At 39.4% G+C, this 16522-nt stretch overlaps 1 protein-coding gene across 1 annotated transcript; it reads right to left on the bottom strand.

Annotated features, from left to right (window-relative positions):
- Nucleotides 1-531: 531 nt before the first annotated feature.
- Nucleotides 532-14421, bottom strand: IL18RAP (interleukin 18 receptor accessory protein). Its single transcript, XM_010115295.2, has 10 exons — nt 14298-14421; nt 12891-13158; nt 12618-12792; nt 11112-11286; nt 8633-8701; nt 8249-8369; nt 6584-6738; nt 5583-5720; nt 1538-1708; nt 532-905 (listed from the first exon to the last, which is right to left on the bottom strand). The coding sequence occupies exons 1-10, from the start codon at nt 14419-14421 to the stop codon at nt 532-534; spliced, it is 1770 nt and encodes a 589-aa protein (XP_010113597.2).
- Between the last annotated feature and the right edge of the window lie 2101 nt (nt 14422-16522).

The raw sequence follows: 16522 nt of genomic DNA, 5'->3' as shown, positions 1-16522 counted from the left end.
ATTTACTCACAAATTACTCAAATTACGCACAGATCTGGTAATTTTATGGAAGAAAATCAGAGCTTTTCTTTCTTGATACTCCCACAACAGGAGGTAACTTGTTTAAAAAGTTTGGATTTGTCCCACTAGACTGCGCAGGAAAAGTGAACTGCAAGCTTCCTCTGGAGTTCCATTTTTTAATCTTTTTCTAGAAAATTAGTATAAAAATATCTCAGAAGAAATACAGTGCAAAGAACAAAACATTCACATGCATGTCTCAACATCATAGCAAAATAATATGATAAATATAATAAAAATATTAATAAAATAATAATCAGTGAAAGATGGCTCACATTTACAGTTGTGTGCAGCGCCACTTGATTGCACTGTGGGCTGCAGCACCATCACACTGCTGTCAGTCCTTCTCACTGTTTTGGAGTGAGCTATTGCTGACTGCAGTGACAGTCCACAGCGGTCAGTTGATGTAGAAAAGGTCTTTTACAGTCACACCACCGTTCCTGAGCCTGCTGTCATCCCTCCATGAAATTTCTGCTAGCGATATACCAGACTGAATAACCTTTGGAAAAAGCCCTTTAGGCTGCGATTTTCCAACATCTTAGTAGTTTTCACTGGCATGTGGTAACGCATATATTTCCAGAACTTCTTGTTTGGAGCAGCAGAAATAGAAGACTTCCAGGTAACTACTGGTAAAATCCGAAGAGCTTTCTTCACTACTGGAGGCAAAGTCTCTGGCTCTTGGAAAGCCTGGAATTTTATTAACACCACTTTGATCTTTTTGTCTTCCAACGCGCAGTTCACTGCTGCTTGCAGTTCAAAGATGCTTGGTCCATTGACGTAGGCTGGGCTCAAAATAATTATTGCTCGTCTGCTTTGTTTAATAGCTGTAACAACTTCATCTGTGTACGCTGGAGAAGAAATGGTGATAGTTACTGCATTCTATAATGGACTTTTTATCTAATTGGTTCCGTTATCAACAACAAAAATCCAGAAATATCTAAAAAAAAAAATAGGGATGCCAAGCAAGCACATAACCCCTAGTTATAGTATTTGCTATCAGAGGGTACCACAGCCGTAACTACGCAGCCTGGAGAACACAACTTACTGCTCAGGAGGTGGAGGGTGCAGCTGAGACCTCAACACACTTTGTCGCTACTCAGACAGTGTCTCAAGGGATACTTGGACTTGTCTTTGTCTCTCTCAGGAACAGGCTTTCTAATTATTGCAGGTAGCACTGACTAAAGTTGCTCAGAAAGTAACTACCAAAATATTTGAGGTCTTCTTTTCAGGGAGTCTGCTTTTAAAGAAATTCTTGAACAAGAAGCTTTGTCTCAGCCTAGTATCTCCCAGCGACCACACTCAAACATACGTGTACCTAAGGTGCAGGGGCCAGATATAAAGATCAAAACACAATGAGATTTGAGCAAAAAATCCAGTACCAAAATATACCATTTACTGATCTGGTGCATAAGGTTTTTTGGAAAGTAAAAAACAATTTTAGAAAGAATTGAAGATTTTATACCATCCACATGGACCTTACCTCCTCCTGGAAGAATATCTCTTTCAAGAATGCATAACTTGTATCCGTATTTATTTTCCAGCATTTCTGGAAGAAGATCCAGGGCAAATTTTTCCTCACTAATTAAAGAAGAGTCACTTTCAGAAGAGTCTAATTTTGCATAGGATACAAACGCATCAAATTCTTTGCCATCTGAAATAAATAAATAAGTAACACTGTATACATTAACAAGTCTGTCTAAGGGATTCAGCTTCTTTCTTAATGCTCAGTTTCCATTTATATCTATTTAAGTAAGCACAACACAAACTTAAAATTATCACCTGTTCATGAAGTGCAGCCATCCAGTTACCCAAAGCCAACCCCTACTCCTCACTGTTTTGCAAATTTGGTAGACATACACTACCAAAGCAAATGAGGAAGCTACAGATGACTAGTGCAAGGAAGTTTAAATCAGGTATTTTTCTGCATTTTCACAAACATGATCCAGTTTTCACCACTTGAAGGTCTGGCTCCTTTGAGGCAAAATCCATGTTGTAGGGAATGACTGCCAGTCTTTTCTCTCATTTGCTCAAGCACTGATTCAAAACATACACATCAATGCACAACCCACATTGAAAATATAATTAATTTTAAAGGAACAATGTTCTTAAATATTAACTGCTTGCAAAAGATGAGCTATTTTCATACACTGTTACGTTTCTAATCAGAGACACTGGTGCAAGTAGCAAAGTCTAAGTCTGATCCACGTATCCGATAAAACACTGAGTACTGACCAGTTCCTGGACTTTGTTTCAGTCTCATTAAAAGAATATGCTTGTGAGGTGCAAATGAAAAATATATAAAGAACTTTTCTAATCTTTGAAACACCCTGGTACCAATGACCTGAGTTGGGCTTGTTCTTAACTACAAGGCAAAACCAAATGTTATCTATTTGCTAAACAGAATTTAAACTACATTTGAGGAAGGAGGAAGGAAAACAAAAAGAATTGCTGGTGAAAGAAAAAGGCACAGTGGACTCAGTCCAGTTCCCCATATCTAGCTGCTTGATGCCATTTAAGACATCCTAAGGTTGATGGGACTGCCATATTTGATGTAGGAACTATTGGAGACTCAAATCTTTTATAATGACAGGTCATCCTCAGGCAGCCCAAATGACATCAGACACTTATGTTCCATCTGCTGAGTTGTATCCTATGTCAACACAGTTAATAGGAACCAGAAAGAAATTAATCTGTTCAGCACAGAGCCCTGCTGCAGGATGTTGCTGCAGGTTGAGCTGAGGAGCTCTCTAGTTTTCACCATATTGACTACATTTTCACTGCATGGGAACTTAGACACCTGCTTCCAGCACAGACACCTAAGTAGTGATGTTGAGTATCACACCGTGCCTCAGTGTTAACCTCCTGATTTCTATCCCTAGATGTAAGATTAGGATCACAAACCTGAACTAGAGCCATCAGATTCCCACAGGATCTAGAAGAGCCCATATGGATTCCAGGGAGCAAAGGAAGTACACAGGGAAAACTAATTACATGCATGAGCTGAGGTTTGACACCTACATTCAGAACCAGCATGTAGCAGAAACTGTGTCATCAAAACAAAGCATAGGTGTGCAGGTTAGATTTGGAGGCCAAGGATGTGATTACACACCACACGTTACATCTCTGCTCTGCTCCTGGCCACACGCTTCCACCACTTCCTTCTACTGGTGCTGAAGCTCTTGTGGTAACAAACGAAGCTGATTCGCTCTGCTAGCTACTCACCGTCTTTTACTGAGTTATTTTTCTGCCAAGTTGAGCCACTTTGGGCCCACAAGACTGAATCGCCAACAGCAGGCACACAAGACTAGCATGGGCATTAAAGGCGAAGCAAAGGGTCACTAGATCAGTCTAGTTGAACTTTAATTCAGCTACATCCTGAATTGAAGCTCCTTTGAAAACAGTTTTTTAATGACAATAAATTGCACTACAAGCCAGATATTCCTCATTTCACCCACAGAGGTCACTGCAATCTTATTAGACAACAACCATTAATAAATACATCACTGTTTTCCTTTATGATACTACTATTACAATAGTAAGTCAAAAACAAATACACGGTAAGCACCAGTAGGATTTCCTCCCCCCCCCCCCCCCCGAACTTTACAGAAAGAAAATTACAACCTGAGGAACTTTTGGCACAAATATTTAAGGTACCCAAAGGGTAGGAAATGAAGAATACCAGAGTTAAGCAAAGTTCACTGCATATGTGGTCTTTAAGTGTTAGTATCAAAGCTTTTGCATTGTTTCTTTCTCCTTGTGGAAGAAGGCAAGATTTTAAAGAGATATGTCTGGATTGGCTAAGGAGAAAGCCCAAAGGTTAGAGAAGCATGAGAAAAAAGGTGACGTTACTGCGGTCTTCAACTACCAAATGTGAGGGTACAGAAACGATGGAGACAGACTCTTCTTTGAGGTGCAGAGTAATAGGAGAGGAGGCAATAGACACAAGTTGTGACAAAAGAAACTGTCATTAAATATTAGTAAAAAAGTTTGCACTCTGAGAGCAGCCAAACACTGGAGCATGTTGTCAAGAGAGGTTGTGGATTCAGCCCACAAGGTCCTGAGCAACCTGGTCTAGGCTAGCTCTGCTTTGAGCAGGGTGTGGGATCATAAAACTCCCAGGGATCCCTTCCAACCTTGCAGGATCCTGCAGTTCTTTGATTCTGTGCTAAGAGGGGTGCGAGAGAAGAAACGATGGCAAGGAAGAAATAGCAAAATTGTCATAACTGCTGCTTTGCTGCTCTGTGAGCAGCAGACCTTAGGTGACTTAATAAGCATCCACATGAAGTGAGAAGGACATACTCCTCCAGGTGGGAACACATTTTATAACCAATCACCTTAGGCAGAAATCTATCTGGGTAGGCACAGTTGGTCTGCGCACGGTTGGTCTGTACATGAGAGTCAGGGAGCAGGACAGAGGCTGCCATGGTGAAACCCAGCAGTGTCTTCAACTTTGATGCACAAATCTTGGCAGGTCTCTCTCTCTGCTACTGGCATACAGGGTGAACTCAAACGGGACTTTCCAGAGGTTCTTAAATCAATTTGTTACCAAATAGAGGGGAAATTTTGAGTGATTTCCCAAATTGCTTTTCCCAGCTGCCTTAAGGCTCACAAAAATACTTTCCAAAAGATCAATTAATTGTCTCATTGCATATGTACTTATGTAGATACAGTTATTTCACACTCATGTACAATCTATGTGTACACGTGTAAACACAAAAGCAAGCTCAGACACCTATATTTCAAGCTGCATTAGGATTCAAGAATTTTTAGAAAAATTTCCTTGGGTACATACTATCAGATTTCTTTCAATCCATGTAAGAAAATTATATGTTAAGTTCTTTGAAGTAGGCACTGTCATCTCTGATACATTTTCACATGCTCTACTATGTTGGGGGCCCATTTTAGCTGAGATGATGGTATGATGCTACTACAGAGATTTGAAATATCAGAAGCTGATCACTCTGGTATAGATGTCAAGACAGTCAACATAGTTTTTAGAAGTGAAATATGAATATTTCTCAGACATACACTTCCAGTTTGTGCCCTATATAATCTTATTTCTCTCCTCTGTTTATTTTTCTGAGAAATTATCTGGCTTCAAGTGAAAAGTACAGTGGACTCTGGAGTCCATCACTTAGTTCTGCAAGGACATTTAATTATTTTCCACAGATTCTGTTGAACACTTTGGGAGAAGGAGGTTAAAATGTTGTAGATGCTCTATTATTCCCTGTAAACGGACTGCCAAAATTCAACTTCCTATTCTAGTCTTCCATGGGTAAATTAGGGATCTTGTAAAAGGCTAGCTGTGACACCAGTTGGTGTTAGATATTTCCTCCACACTGCCTGGCTTTTTTTCCATCTGAATGCACTGAGCATCTTGCTAGCTTTAACAGCCTTTGCACTGGCTCAAGGAGAACAGGTTCATTAAGAGATTTAATTAAATAGATAATTCACACCAGATTAACCCAAGTGGCAAAAGGCATTTGAAAAACTGGAGAAAATTAGTATTACACAATACTTCTTACCTCCTGTAGTTTCACTGTGGACCAGATAACTTCGGTACATCAGCACTATTTCAATCCAGTGCTGGTAAATAAAGACAGTGCACAAAAGGAGTGCAAACAGAGTAGAAATGGCACTGCACAGTACATACAAGAAAAACACTGTAGAAAGAAAAGAGTCTATCATAATTCTATTCATAATTTTGGATTTCCAAAATAATGTTGACACTTGGATGAAAAACTCAGTTCACAAATGGGGACAAATCATCTCACAATCTTCATTTTTGCCCCACTGGCAAACTTTAGGGAGGTCAGGAATTCATTTAGCTGCAATCCTTAACACAGAGATTCAGTCTACCATCAGGGACCTTGATGGTATGAGAAGCCAATCTGTGATGGAAGGCACAGGGAAAACAGTTTTTGGTACACTCAGCAGCGTTGAAAGTAGTCATCGCTTGAGATGGAAAAGTCACATCAGAACACACATAGCTGCTCACAGTGCCCTGCTGGAGATTTCCTGTGCTGTGATGATGAATCTTCACTGTCAACTATGGTTCAACAGTTTAATTTCCACACTGATTCTGGTTTTGGCCTTTGCTTGAAAGGCTGCCACATTCATGTCAGTTATGGCAACTTCTCAGAAACATGCATGCTAAGGACTGGGGAAACAAACAGAAATGTCCTATGAAGATCAATAAATGCTATTGCTTTCAACAGCCACTCTGCTTCAGTTTAGTAGATTGCCTATCAATCTTCAGAGATGCTACTCTCCTTTTCTTTCTCCCAGTTACTCTCCAGCTTCCACTTGGCCTGTCTGCCTGCAGTAAGTCCCCAGACGCCCTGTCCTTCTGAGTAGTCCTCAGAATAATGTGGCTTTCTAGACAGCTGACAAATCAAACTTTTCCCATCCAGCTTCAAAAAACTTCTGCAGCTGTCTAAAAAGTCAGTGTCAATGAGAAATGAACTTGTAGCAGTAATTAAAAATGTGTCTTCAAGGGCAAATAGTCATTCATTGACAGTTTTACCTCTCTGTTTTCTTTTCAGCTGAATCACAGCAGTGGCATTCCCCACCGAATTCTCAGCAAAGCATGTGAAGCTGCTTCTGAGGTCCGTTTCAGTAACTTCTTTCAGTTTTGCAACATGAAGAAGCGTGTGCCCCTTTAAACCCTTTGAATAAACACTGAAGAAAAAATAGATATTTGTGTGGTACCTTTACTGTTCATTCACACAACCCTCAAATGTCTTAAATACAAAGAAAGAGGAGCTTGCAACTTCTTAACATTCAGATTTAACTCTCAACAGCGATGTAATATTCTGGTTTGGAACTTCCATTTCGTTTTTACATTGTAAGAAAATACTAACATCAAAGATCTGCAGACTGAAAGGTTTATTCTTAAGTCATCATCTCAGCAAAATACTCACTTAAACACTTGCCTAGCTTTAAATTTACAGCCCCTTTGGCTTCTATAAGATTATTTGTATTTTTCCAAGACGTAAAAAATTCCCCCAGGGGAAATGCAGGGAAATGAAACTTCAAAAAAGAGCCCTAAGAGAGGACAAGCTGAGCAAAAAGACTGGCCAGCGCAGCCTCTTGCACAGGGGTAAAAAGCTGAAGGACAGAATAGGCAAACAGAATAAGATAGATATAAGGGACAGAAGAATAGGAAATTAAGAGGTTATAGAGGAATCTCTTGGGGCTGAGTGAGTGTTGTGGAGAACAGATCTGTGTTTCAACTGCTCAAGAATACCCAAAGTTTCTGAGTGTCAGCATTTCTTTTTGAAAGCCACAAGTACAGACTTCTCCGAGTGGTCCTGAAGGTGCCTCATATCATGCCACTGCAAAGCAGCAGTCTACCGTGGCCCTACCTCAGCTAACTCAAGATACAAAGGCATGAGCATGGGAAAGGATTCAACTCGTACTGAAAGTCTGTTGGGAATGTTTTCTTCATTTGGGTTTTTTAAAAACAAACAAACAGAAATTGTGCATACACAAAAAAAAAACCTAAAAACTAAAAACTTAGCAAGAACATTACAAAGCAAAACATTCAAAAGTTAGGAAAATCCAACTTCCGATGTACCTCATGAGTGAGTGTGTGCGCATGCGCACATGTGTGTGTGTGATATCACCATTTGTTATTTTTTTTCCATATGACTCCTATTAAGAACTTGATTTTAGCAGTGGCAGCAGTGGTTTTGCTTCCCCTGATGCACAGAAAAGTTTTCCCATAAAGACAACTCAGGGCTGTATCATGAAGGACACACTTGCCTGTGTTGCCTCCACTTTGTTTCTTGCCCAAGTTGGACACTGCATAAGTGAATGAGACAGGGAAGTGCAGGAAGGAAAGCGAAGCATGATGACTATTTGGGTTGTTCCCAAGTCACAGGAAACCTTTACATATTGCTCCTCTGCAGAGCCTTGTTAATTCTTGACAGGGAAGAATTCTGAAATTCAGTGTCCTGAAATTCAGTGCTGCAAGTCCTCAGATTGACTCAATAAATACACCCCAACATCCGAGGCACCCAAATTCCTTTCAGTGTCCACAGTACTGTTTTACTGTTTTACATTAATACGTTGAGGAACGGAGCTTTCTGAATTTCTTTCAGCAAAAGGTATTCAGTGAAACTGCTGTAGAAAGATTTTTGCAGTTGCTGACTGTAGTAGTAATCAGACTGCTGGTTTTTTTTCTTACCGTGTTTCTTGATTCAATTTCTCATTTATATTTTCATTGTTGTTTCTTTTCCATGTTACATTCATCAGAGAAACTCTTTCAAACCCAAACTGTACACGGCATTCCAATTCAAGTGGCTTTCCTGGAACAAATTAGCACAGGAAAACCATGCCTGGAGGTTACCAGAATATTTTTATCTTAAATAGCCTGGGGTCTGTATAACACCTGATGCTTCCTTTAAAATCCACAAAGATATATATCAAGGAAAAAAAAACCCTACATTTTATATAAAATTCTCATACTCACAGACAGTAAAGCTGTTTTGCTTTCTCAAGATTTATCATTATCCATCAATACCTCATTTAAACATTTTCTTTCACTTTCAGATGAGGAATCGAAACTTACCAAGCTCTGCTTCCAGGATCACCACACCATTGGGATACAAGAAGTTTGGTGGATGAGTAGTGGTTTTTGCTGCAATTAACAGGAATAGTGTTAATAATGTGCTAATTTTGGATGTAGTAGAGTTAAATTTTTAGGCAGGGGTTCAACCATGACAAATAATTATAATATTCTCATCACTCCAGAAGACTAGAGAAAATATCTTTCAGGGTTTTCTTTTTCAAATGTTAGGTGGAATTTAGCCACCTGGGTTCAAGACGATGATTTATAGCTGTTGAGGTGTCTGAGAATGCATAGATGAGGGAGTTTGGACCACAAAACTGATGTAGCTGCTTAAAGACCTGCTATCTCAGTTTACTCTGAGACATTGCCTTCTTACATAAGCTGAGGAGCTCAGCATCTAGCCTGCACTTAAGGTTATTTAGGATTCAGAAATTAGCTCCCCACCTTGCAAAACCCCCTGAAGGACACAATCCTCATACCAGTTCCCTGCCAAGCCCCATTCTATGCCCAGTAAGCACATAGACAGCACACACACAAGCATAGGTACCTGCATTAAAATAACCATGGAATTTTTTAAAACAAGGGATGCCTAAGGACACAGATAATGTCCCTGCTCCTTGCAGGTGAGTTGGACTAGATGACCTTTGAAGGTCTGTTCCAATCCTAACCATTCTATAATTCTATAATGACACCCACACTTTGTACAATCTACTAAGCAATTACCCAGGCTCCGGAAAAACATCTTAAAAAGGCTAAAACCCACAGCTCTGATAATCTAGGAAAGTCCCATATCACGGGAAATGGTGCCACAAAACGCTCTTTTTTTTTTTTTTTTTGAACCAAGTCACAGAACAGAAATGTATGCAAGATTCAGGGGGAGTATATACACATATGGCACACTTCAAGTGTTTTTCTGACTGTGCTGGGAAGTGAGGGAAAAGAACTGAGAAACACAGTGTATTAGCTCAGGTTCAGCCAGGTCAGAAGAAAAGCAGAGGTAGTCCGTGCCTGCTTGGAAAATATTGTGGAACATATAGAGAAGAGTGAAAGGGCATGAGACTTTGTACCCCAGTACACAGACGTCTCAGAGGTTGGTGAGATGTGGTTTCCAGGCCCTGTCCTGATGGGGTATATACATTTTTCCCATGACTTCTTAGTACCAAATGCATCAAACATCTTCAAAAAAGAGACTAGCTATTTCAGAGCAGTGCTCTCCTCACTAGATCGTGGAATTTCAGAGAAGTGTTGTCCTCACTAGACCATAGAACAAGGTTGCCTCATCTGACACCTTTATTTCTCTCCCTAAATCTTGTTCTCTTCCATAGTGTGGCCCACTTTCCACCAGGATGCTGAGCATAGGTCCTGTGATGCTGTCATATCCATCCATCTCAGGACGTAGAATAGATGTAGCTATGCTTTCCTCTGGGACCTGTGATTGACTGGAGTTACTGAAGCGCCTGACAAGAGTGTCTTACAGCTCTCAACCACAGATATCTGGAGAAAAACACAACCACTTCTCTCTTTTAGCAAACTAGTCTCCTTCATTCCTGATCCTGAGTTGCTAGCATGCTCCCTTGCATAGTGTTGTCTAACAGCACTCTGCCAGGCAATAGCTGGGCTTCACCTGAAGGGCAGCAGAGGACAGTAAATATTACAGAAAAGATCACCATGATTTGGAGGAGAATATATGTTCATATCGTATCACTGTGCCATAGAGTTCTGGCTAGTTTTATTTAGTAATCCACACAAAGCCTAAAATAACAGGTCATGCAGGCAGAGATGCTTTCCTCCAGACAGCATGTGCAACAACAAATGGCTTGTTTTTAAGTTAGGTTGCTCACAGGTCTCCTGTTTCCTCTGCTGTTAAAAACTTATGTGGAAGATGAGCAGTGACCCCACCAACATCACCCTCCTCGTTATTGTCAAGTGAAAAAATTGAAGGTCTCATCCATGCCACAAGGAACAACTTTTTATTTAAAACTCTTACTTTCACATAAGCTTCTACTTCAGACATAGGGGTAGGACTGAGATACACTGCTTTTTTTTTTCACATTTCCCATGTAGGATTAGCACTCCTTCCTCCTAGTATGTAAGTATCTTGCTAACGTTCCCCATGCAGTACATGGAGAACATTGGCACCAGTGGGAGTTTCATGAATTCTACTCCCAGATCAAGAGATCTAAGACCTTTTGTGGATTTGACCCCAACTTTTAAGAACTACAACAAAACCAAGGTAGAATTAAATCTTGAAAACTATGGCATTGTATGCTACATATTATTACTGAACATTTAACGTTCTAGTCAAAGTCCCCAGATGTCCTCATAACACTTGGAAGAGGATTTTGATGATCATGTAGCAGATTCAGTTCGTGAGTTTTTCAGAAAAAGAGCCTGAACAAAAGACATAAATAGGACAGGAAAGAATAGAGAAAACATACTTGACTTCAGATATTTTATTCTGAGTTATTCTATTACTCACCAATGACTTCTACTGTTACTACTGTTCTCATTGTCCACTTGGTAGTGTTGTCATATAGAATGTAATCACACATATACATTCCAGCATCTATTTTATAGGTTGGATTCAAGTAGATTTCATTCTGCTTAAGCTTTAGGCTTTGTCTGCTTTTGCTTTGTTTTATCTGACGACCATTCTAATGAAAATAAAATAATATAAAGGCATTAGAAGTCCTTTTTTGTTGCTGTTGCTGTTACTAAATTACATTTTAAGATATTTGGATAGCCTTACCATGGCAGTAGGGCTAAGCCAAACTCTTTCCACTGAAGCTCAAGAAAAGATTTTTAGGAGTCTGAGGACATTTGTCATTTATATTAAAACATTGTGGACTATAATATCTGAATATCATTAGCTTTTAAAAAAAAAGTATTTAAAATTGTGATTACTGAGAGAAATGTGAAATCATGAACCTAACCTAAATTAAACTCCTATTACTTAAGAGCAACAAAAAGGATAACTTTTTTATGGACTGAGTATTTTTTTATTTTGTAAATAAATGATTTTTTTAAAAAAATGATTTCAGGTTCTTTTATGAGAAATAAATCATAGGTTTGGGTTGTCCGAGATTGGCAACACTGTCACTATTTTTAAAAGGTTGAAAACTGACTATTTTTTGAAAAGCACCCCTATTTTTCAACTTAGTGCATTCATATCCTCTAAGGCCACTAAGAATTTTCCTTACATAAAATTCCTGAAAAACATCCACTAATGCAAAAGGGAAAGAATCTCTTTAAATTCCCTGGGATTCAAATGAAGATGTAGCTAAAGCTATACCTCATTTAAAGTTTGCAAGTAAAGGGAGAGTAACTTTGAATAGGTCATAATTCTACTTGATAGAATAAATAATGCAAATAACATCAGGTAGGAAAATACAAAACTGACATTTCAGTCATTTTCATTTGCTCATTAGATGGTATATTACAATCCTTACAAACACAATAGGCATACATTTTAGCTCGCAAGTATTTTAGTGGTCATTCGAAAAAGAGTAAGTCAATAATGTTTCAGTGGAATAGTGTTTCATTTAAATCAGGAGTCTTGGAAAGAGCACTTTGAAACATTAATCTTAAAAGAATTTTGTTTCTAATAAAGCTACTTTTTCTTTGGTATATTTTATATTTTCAGAACTTAAAATGTCAAAAAAACGTTAAAATTTTAAATTTCAATCATAAGTCAGTTTAGTAAAGAACCTTTTTTTGTTCTCATTTACTTCAATTTCTTAGCTGAAAAGAAAGTATTTCTAGGCTTCTGTTTCATGGAATAGTATTTTGGGTGTGTCAAATTTCTTAAAAACTGTTATTTACAGACTTGATATATAGCAATTCAAGATTCCGCTTTTGGTTTAATTTCTCAGGCTGCATTGTCTGCCAAAGAAGAGTTCAAAAACCTACAGCACATGAACATTAACTAGACCTAAAGCTACACCTCCACTTAGTCTTTTTGAATGCTCGAGAGAGTGACTCTTACCTTGTACCATTTTACATTTGGCATTTTTATTTGGCTGTAGCATTTTGTCCCAGGACAAGTTATTGAATTTCCACTGTTAGCAAGAAGGTACAGCATATTTGTGTCATAACCTGAACAGTTTGCCGCCTTCTTTGTCTGAACCTCCAAAACAATTTTGAGACATGGGATTTTTTCCCTGAATGATGCAGAAAAAAAAGTTCGACATTTAATAGACAAAAGAAAAGAAAAAAGAATTGTTGTATAAAAATACAAGCCTTTTCCTGCATTACATACCGTATCATACAGATGTACACTCCAGAAGCATTTTCCCTTACTGGTTTAAACCAAAGTGCGTCCCCTTGGAGAGCAGGATTAGAGCTTCCCTTGATAGCCTTCAGTGGCTCTTTATCTTTCTGATGCCAGAACCATTTCACCTCATGTTGTTTTAGAATTGAGTTGTCATAAATATGGGTAGCATCTCTATCTGGTAAAGTGCATTGTAAAAAAAACTCCTCATCACTAATTGCCCGATACCATATTTGAGGTTCAACATGAGAACATCCTGAAAAGCAGGACAATAAGATATCAGTACCGTTTAAAAGATCACACAATCATCATGTTTAAAAAAAAATAATTAGGAATACTACAAAAATACAACTTTACCTTTCTTTGTTTTAAATAATTTTTAATGTGTTCGCATGCTGGGCTAATAGAGGATTAACAGATTTTCTTAAACGTGGAACTTACCAATGTTCTCAAAAGTTTATTCAAAGATTTGGAAAGGTTTATTAGGCTTTTAAAAAAAAGCCTAATCTGAAAATAGCTTAAGGTTTTTAGTGAACTGAAGAATTTAATATGGGTGCTAACCTATTAAACCTCAACTCTGAAGAAAAGCAGATGCAGCTCTTCAAGGTCTCCTCATATTAACGGAGAAGGGACTAACATAAACCTGAAGAAGCAGAGCCTGCCCACCACACTCTCTGTTTAGGGTAAGATTGACAAGCATTGTCGTCTCACTGCTTTCAAATCTTTCCCCTCTTATGTTTCAGTTACTGTCACTAAAATTAAACAAATTTTTGGATTCTGAAAGCTGTGGTCACCCACCCTAACCTCGAATTCTGTAAAGGCTGACCAATGTTACTGCGTAACGCCTCCTGCCAGTCAGGATGTGGTAACCCTTGAAATTAGGGCAGGATTTCACTTCAGCAGAAGGGAGGGCATGAAACTTCGGTTCCTCGCCTACCCACCTGGGACACTCTTTGCAGTTTCATTTTCTCTCTGATAACTGGATTGAGTCGAGCTCCTCCAGATAGAATGTGTGGTTGGGAGACTTTGTTGTATCAGTCTCACTCTGCCTTTCTCTTCCTTCTCCCCTACCCTGACAGGCTTGGACCAGCTGCTGGAGACTTCAAGGAGTCACAGAAGCAATTAATTTGCTCCATTAGGTTCTCAGAAACTCTCCCTTACATTTACCGTTTTCTTTTTATTAAGAAACCAAATTTTGAATCATGTTGAGGGTAAACTGTATTACCAATACCTAAAAAGATTGCAAAAGGGCTAGAAACAGCTGCTTGCCTGACACAAGCATGAAAAGATTCAGGAAAAACTCGCGCAGGCATGGCAAACAGAAACAAAAAGATCCAACTTTCTTAGCTATCGGAAAGCACCACATCACCAAACCTCAACAAAGCAGACTCTTACCTGGCAAGTTAATCTTCCTAACTTCTGCCCCACCGACAAACAATGCCAGGATCCAGCACAAAGTGAGCATACTTTTCTTTATCGATTTTCGTTGATATTCTGAGACTTTTTTTTTAAGAATCATCTTGCTTTCTACAAAAGAGGAAAACAGGTATTTTTTTTAAATAACGCTCCAATAAGATAGATAGGCAATTCCATATTTTATATTGTAGCTCTATAAAACTTAGCAGACAGTATTTCCTAGATATTGTGCTTTTTAAAAACGAGGTTTGCAGCACTCTTCCTGCTCATACTACTTCATGCAAATGCAGGAGAGATGGCATTCAAGAATATGCAACAGCCTGTTTAGATACATCTTGCATAGAGTTGCTTACAGGTGGATTTCCAAGTTATACCTACAGCAACACAGAACTCCACATCTGGAATTGCAGTGCATATCTTTCAGCAGCTGTTGCTGTTAGAAGAGGAACACATCCTCTAAGATGAGAGATAAGGTACCAAATAACAAAATCAGCCTTTATCTAGTGACAATTATCAACAATAGACTGAGAAAGGCATAACTGGCTCCAAAATCCATGGAGCTCTGTTGTATCTTGAAGGTCAACAGGCATGTAAACTGGTTTCTTTTGGGATTAAACCAAATCTGAAGATATGCTGCAGCTCCAAATGGCATTGAATCCATGGGATGGGAGTATAGCTATGCAGAGGTAAAATCCTCAAAGCACATACTGTGTGGACACCAGGTCTTGGGTTCTGACTCTTTCAGACATGCTCCTTTTGGGCTTTACTACCAGCTAAAATGGACATACCCTAAGATGTCCACTAGGGTCAGCAGAGAAGCCTACAAAACCCTTCTTCTCCTCCATGACTTACCTACTTGTGCAGTGTCAGGCCTCAGTTCTGCACTGCAGTGCTGTGCTGCACTGCTTGAATGACCCTAGCAGAGACCTGCTGATTAGAGAAACACCCACACCATCATAAGTTATCAGCTCTGTGGTGTACCATCCGTGAGCTGAGACTGGGAAGACCCAGGGAATTTAGGAGGAGGTCCAAAAGCACTCAGCTGCACCCAGACTCCTATATTACTGCATCCTGACCAAGATGAAACCCCAAAGCCTATTGTATGGAGTGTTTTGCCTCTCCTACTAAGAGGCTTGATCTGTGTCCCACAGCCTTCTCAGCCACAGAGCCAGAGGGAAGGCAGACTGTCCAGCATGCATTTCAACAGCCACGGCTTAATTTGGGAATTTAATAAGAACATATGGAGCGCCTGTGATTAACATGTCTGGAGTGCCTGATCTCGCATCTCAGTGAGTAAAGGCCGTGTGCTTTGCTGATGTTCACATCGTGCAACCGAGACCTCAAGGAGCTTTTTTCTTTGCTCATATGGCCACAGAGTGACTCTGCATTTGCACAGCTTCCTGAAAGTCACTGAGTGAGCCCAAGGGAAAAAAAGAAAAGGTCGGGCAAAGATTAGTCCCTTGTCTGTTGGCACCTCATGCAAATCAGACGCAACTCATACAGGGGGGCAGCAAGAGAGTATCCAGTGCACACTGAGCTAACAAGAGAAATGAAGAGGACTCCCACTCTGTGTTTTTTCAGGCAGCTCTTCTGTGTCCGGAGGAGTACTTTCGTCATCATTCTCTTCAGCATGTCTCTATTCCTTGCAAGTGAATGGAATGATCTATTTTTACACTCAGAGGTCATATGGAGTAGGTTAACTCATTTGTTTTAACCCATTGTTACAGACTGTCTGCTGCCAACTGTCATCACCTCATACATCTTTTAAAATCATCCTGAAACTGCAAGCCAACAAGTAAGTCTGAATAAAGAGACACAGTTTCCTACCAGCACTGGGCAAAAGCCATCTTAAACTTTAAGAAGATTGTTCTTATACAGTGCAAAAAGATTAATGGATCCTGACTCTTTCGAATCTGGAAAATTGTAAAGAACTCTCTCAAGGCATTCATTACGGCCGCATCTCTGTCCATATTCATACTAGATAAAACAAAGGATGATATCTTGAGTCATGTCACTTATCAGCTCACCAAAATTTTTTCCTGATTAGATATTAGGAAAAAATTTTTTACACTGAGAGTTATAGAACACTGGAACATGTTGCCCAGAGAGGTGGTGGATGCCCCCTCCCTGAACACGTTCAAGGATGAGGCTCTGAGCAACCTGATCTAGTCAAAGATGTCCCTGCTCCTTGCAGGGGGGTTGGA

Source organism: Chlamydotis macqueenii, chromosome 1 (genome assembly GCF_036417535.1).
Source record: "Chlamydotis macqueenii isolate bChlMac1 chromosome 1, bChlMac1.mat, whole genome shotgun sequence".
NCBI lineage: Eukaryota > Metazoa > Chordata > Aves > Otidiformes > Otididae > Chlamydotis > Chlamydotis macqueenii.
This window is presented reverse-complemented; position numbering and strand designations above follow the sequence as displayed.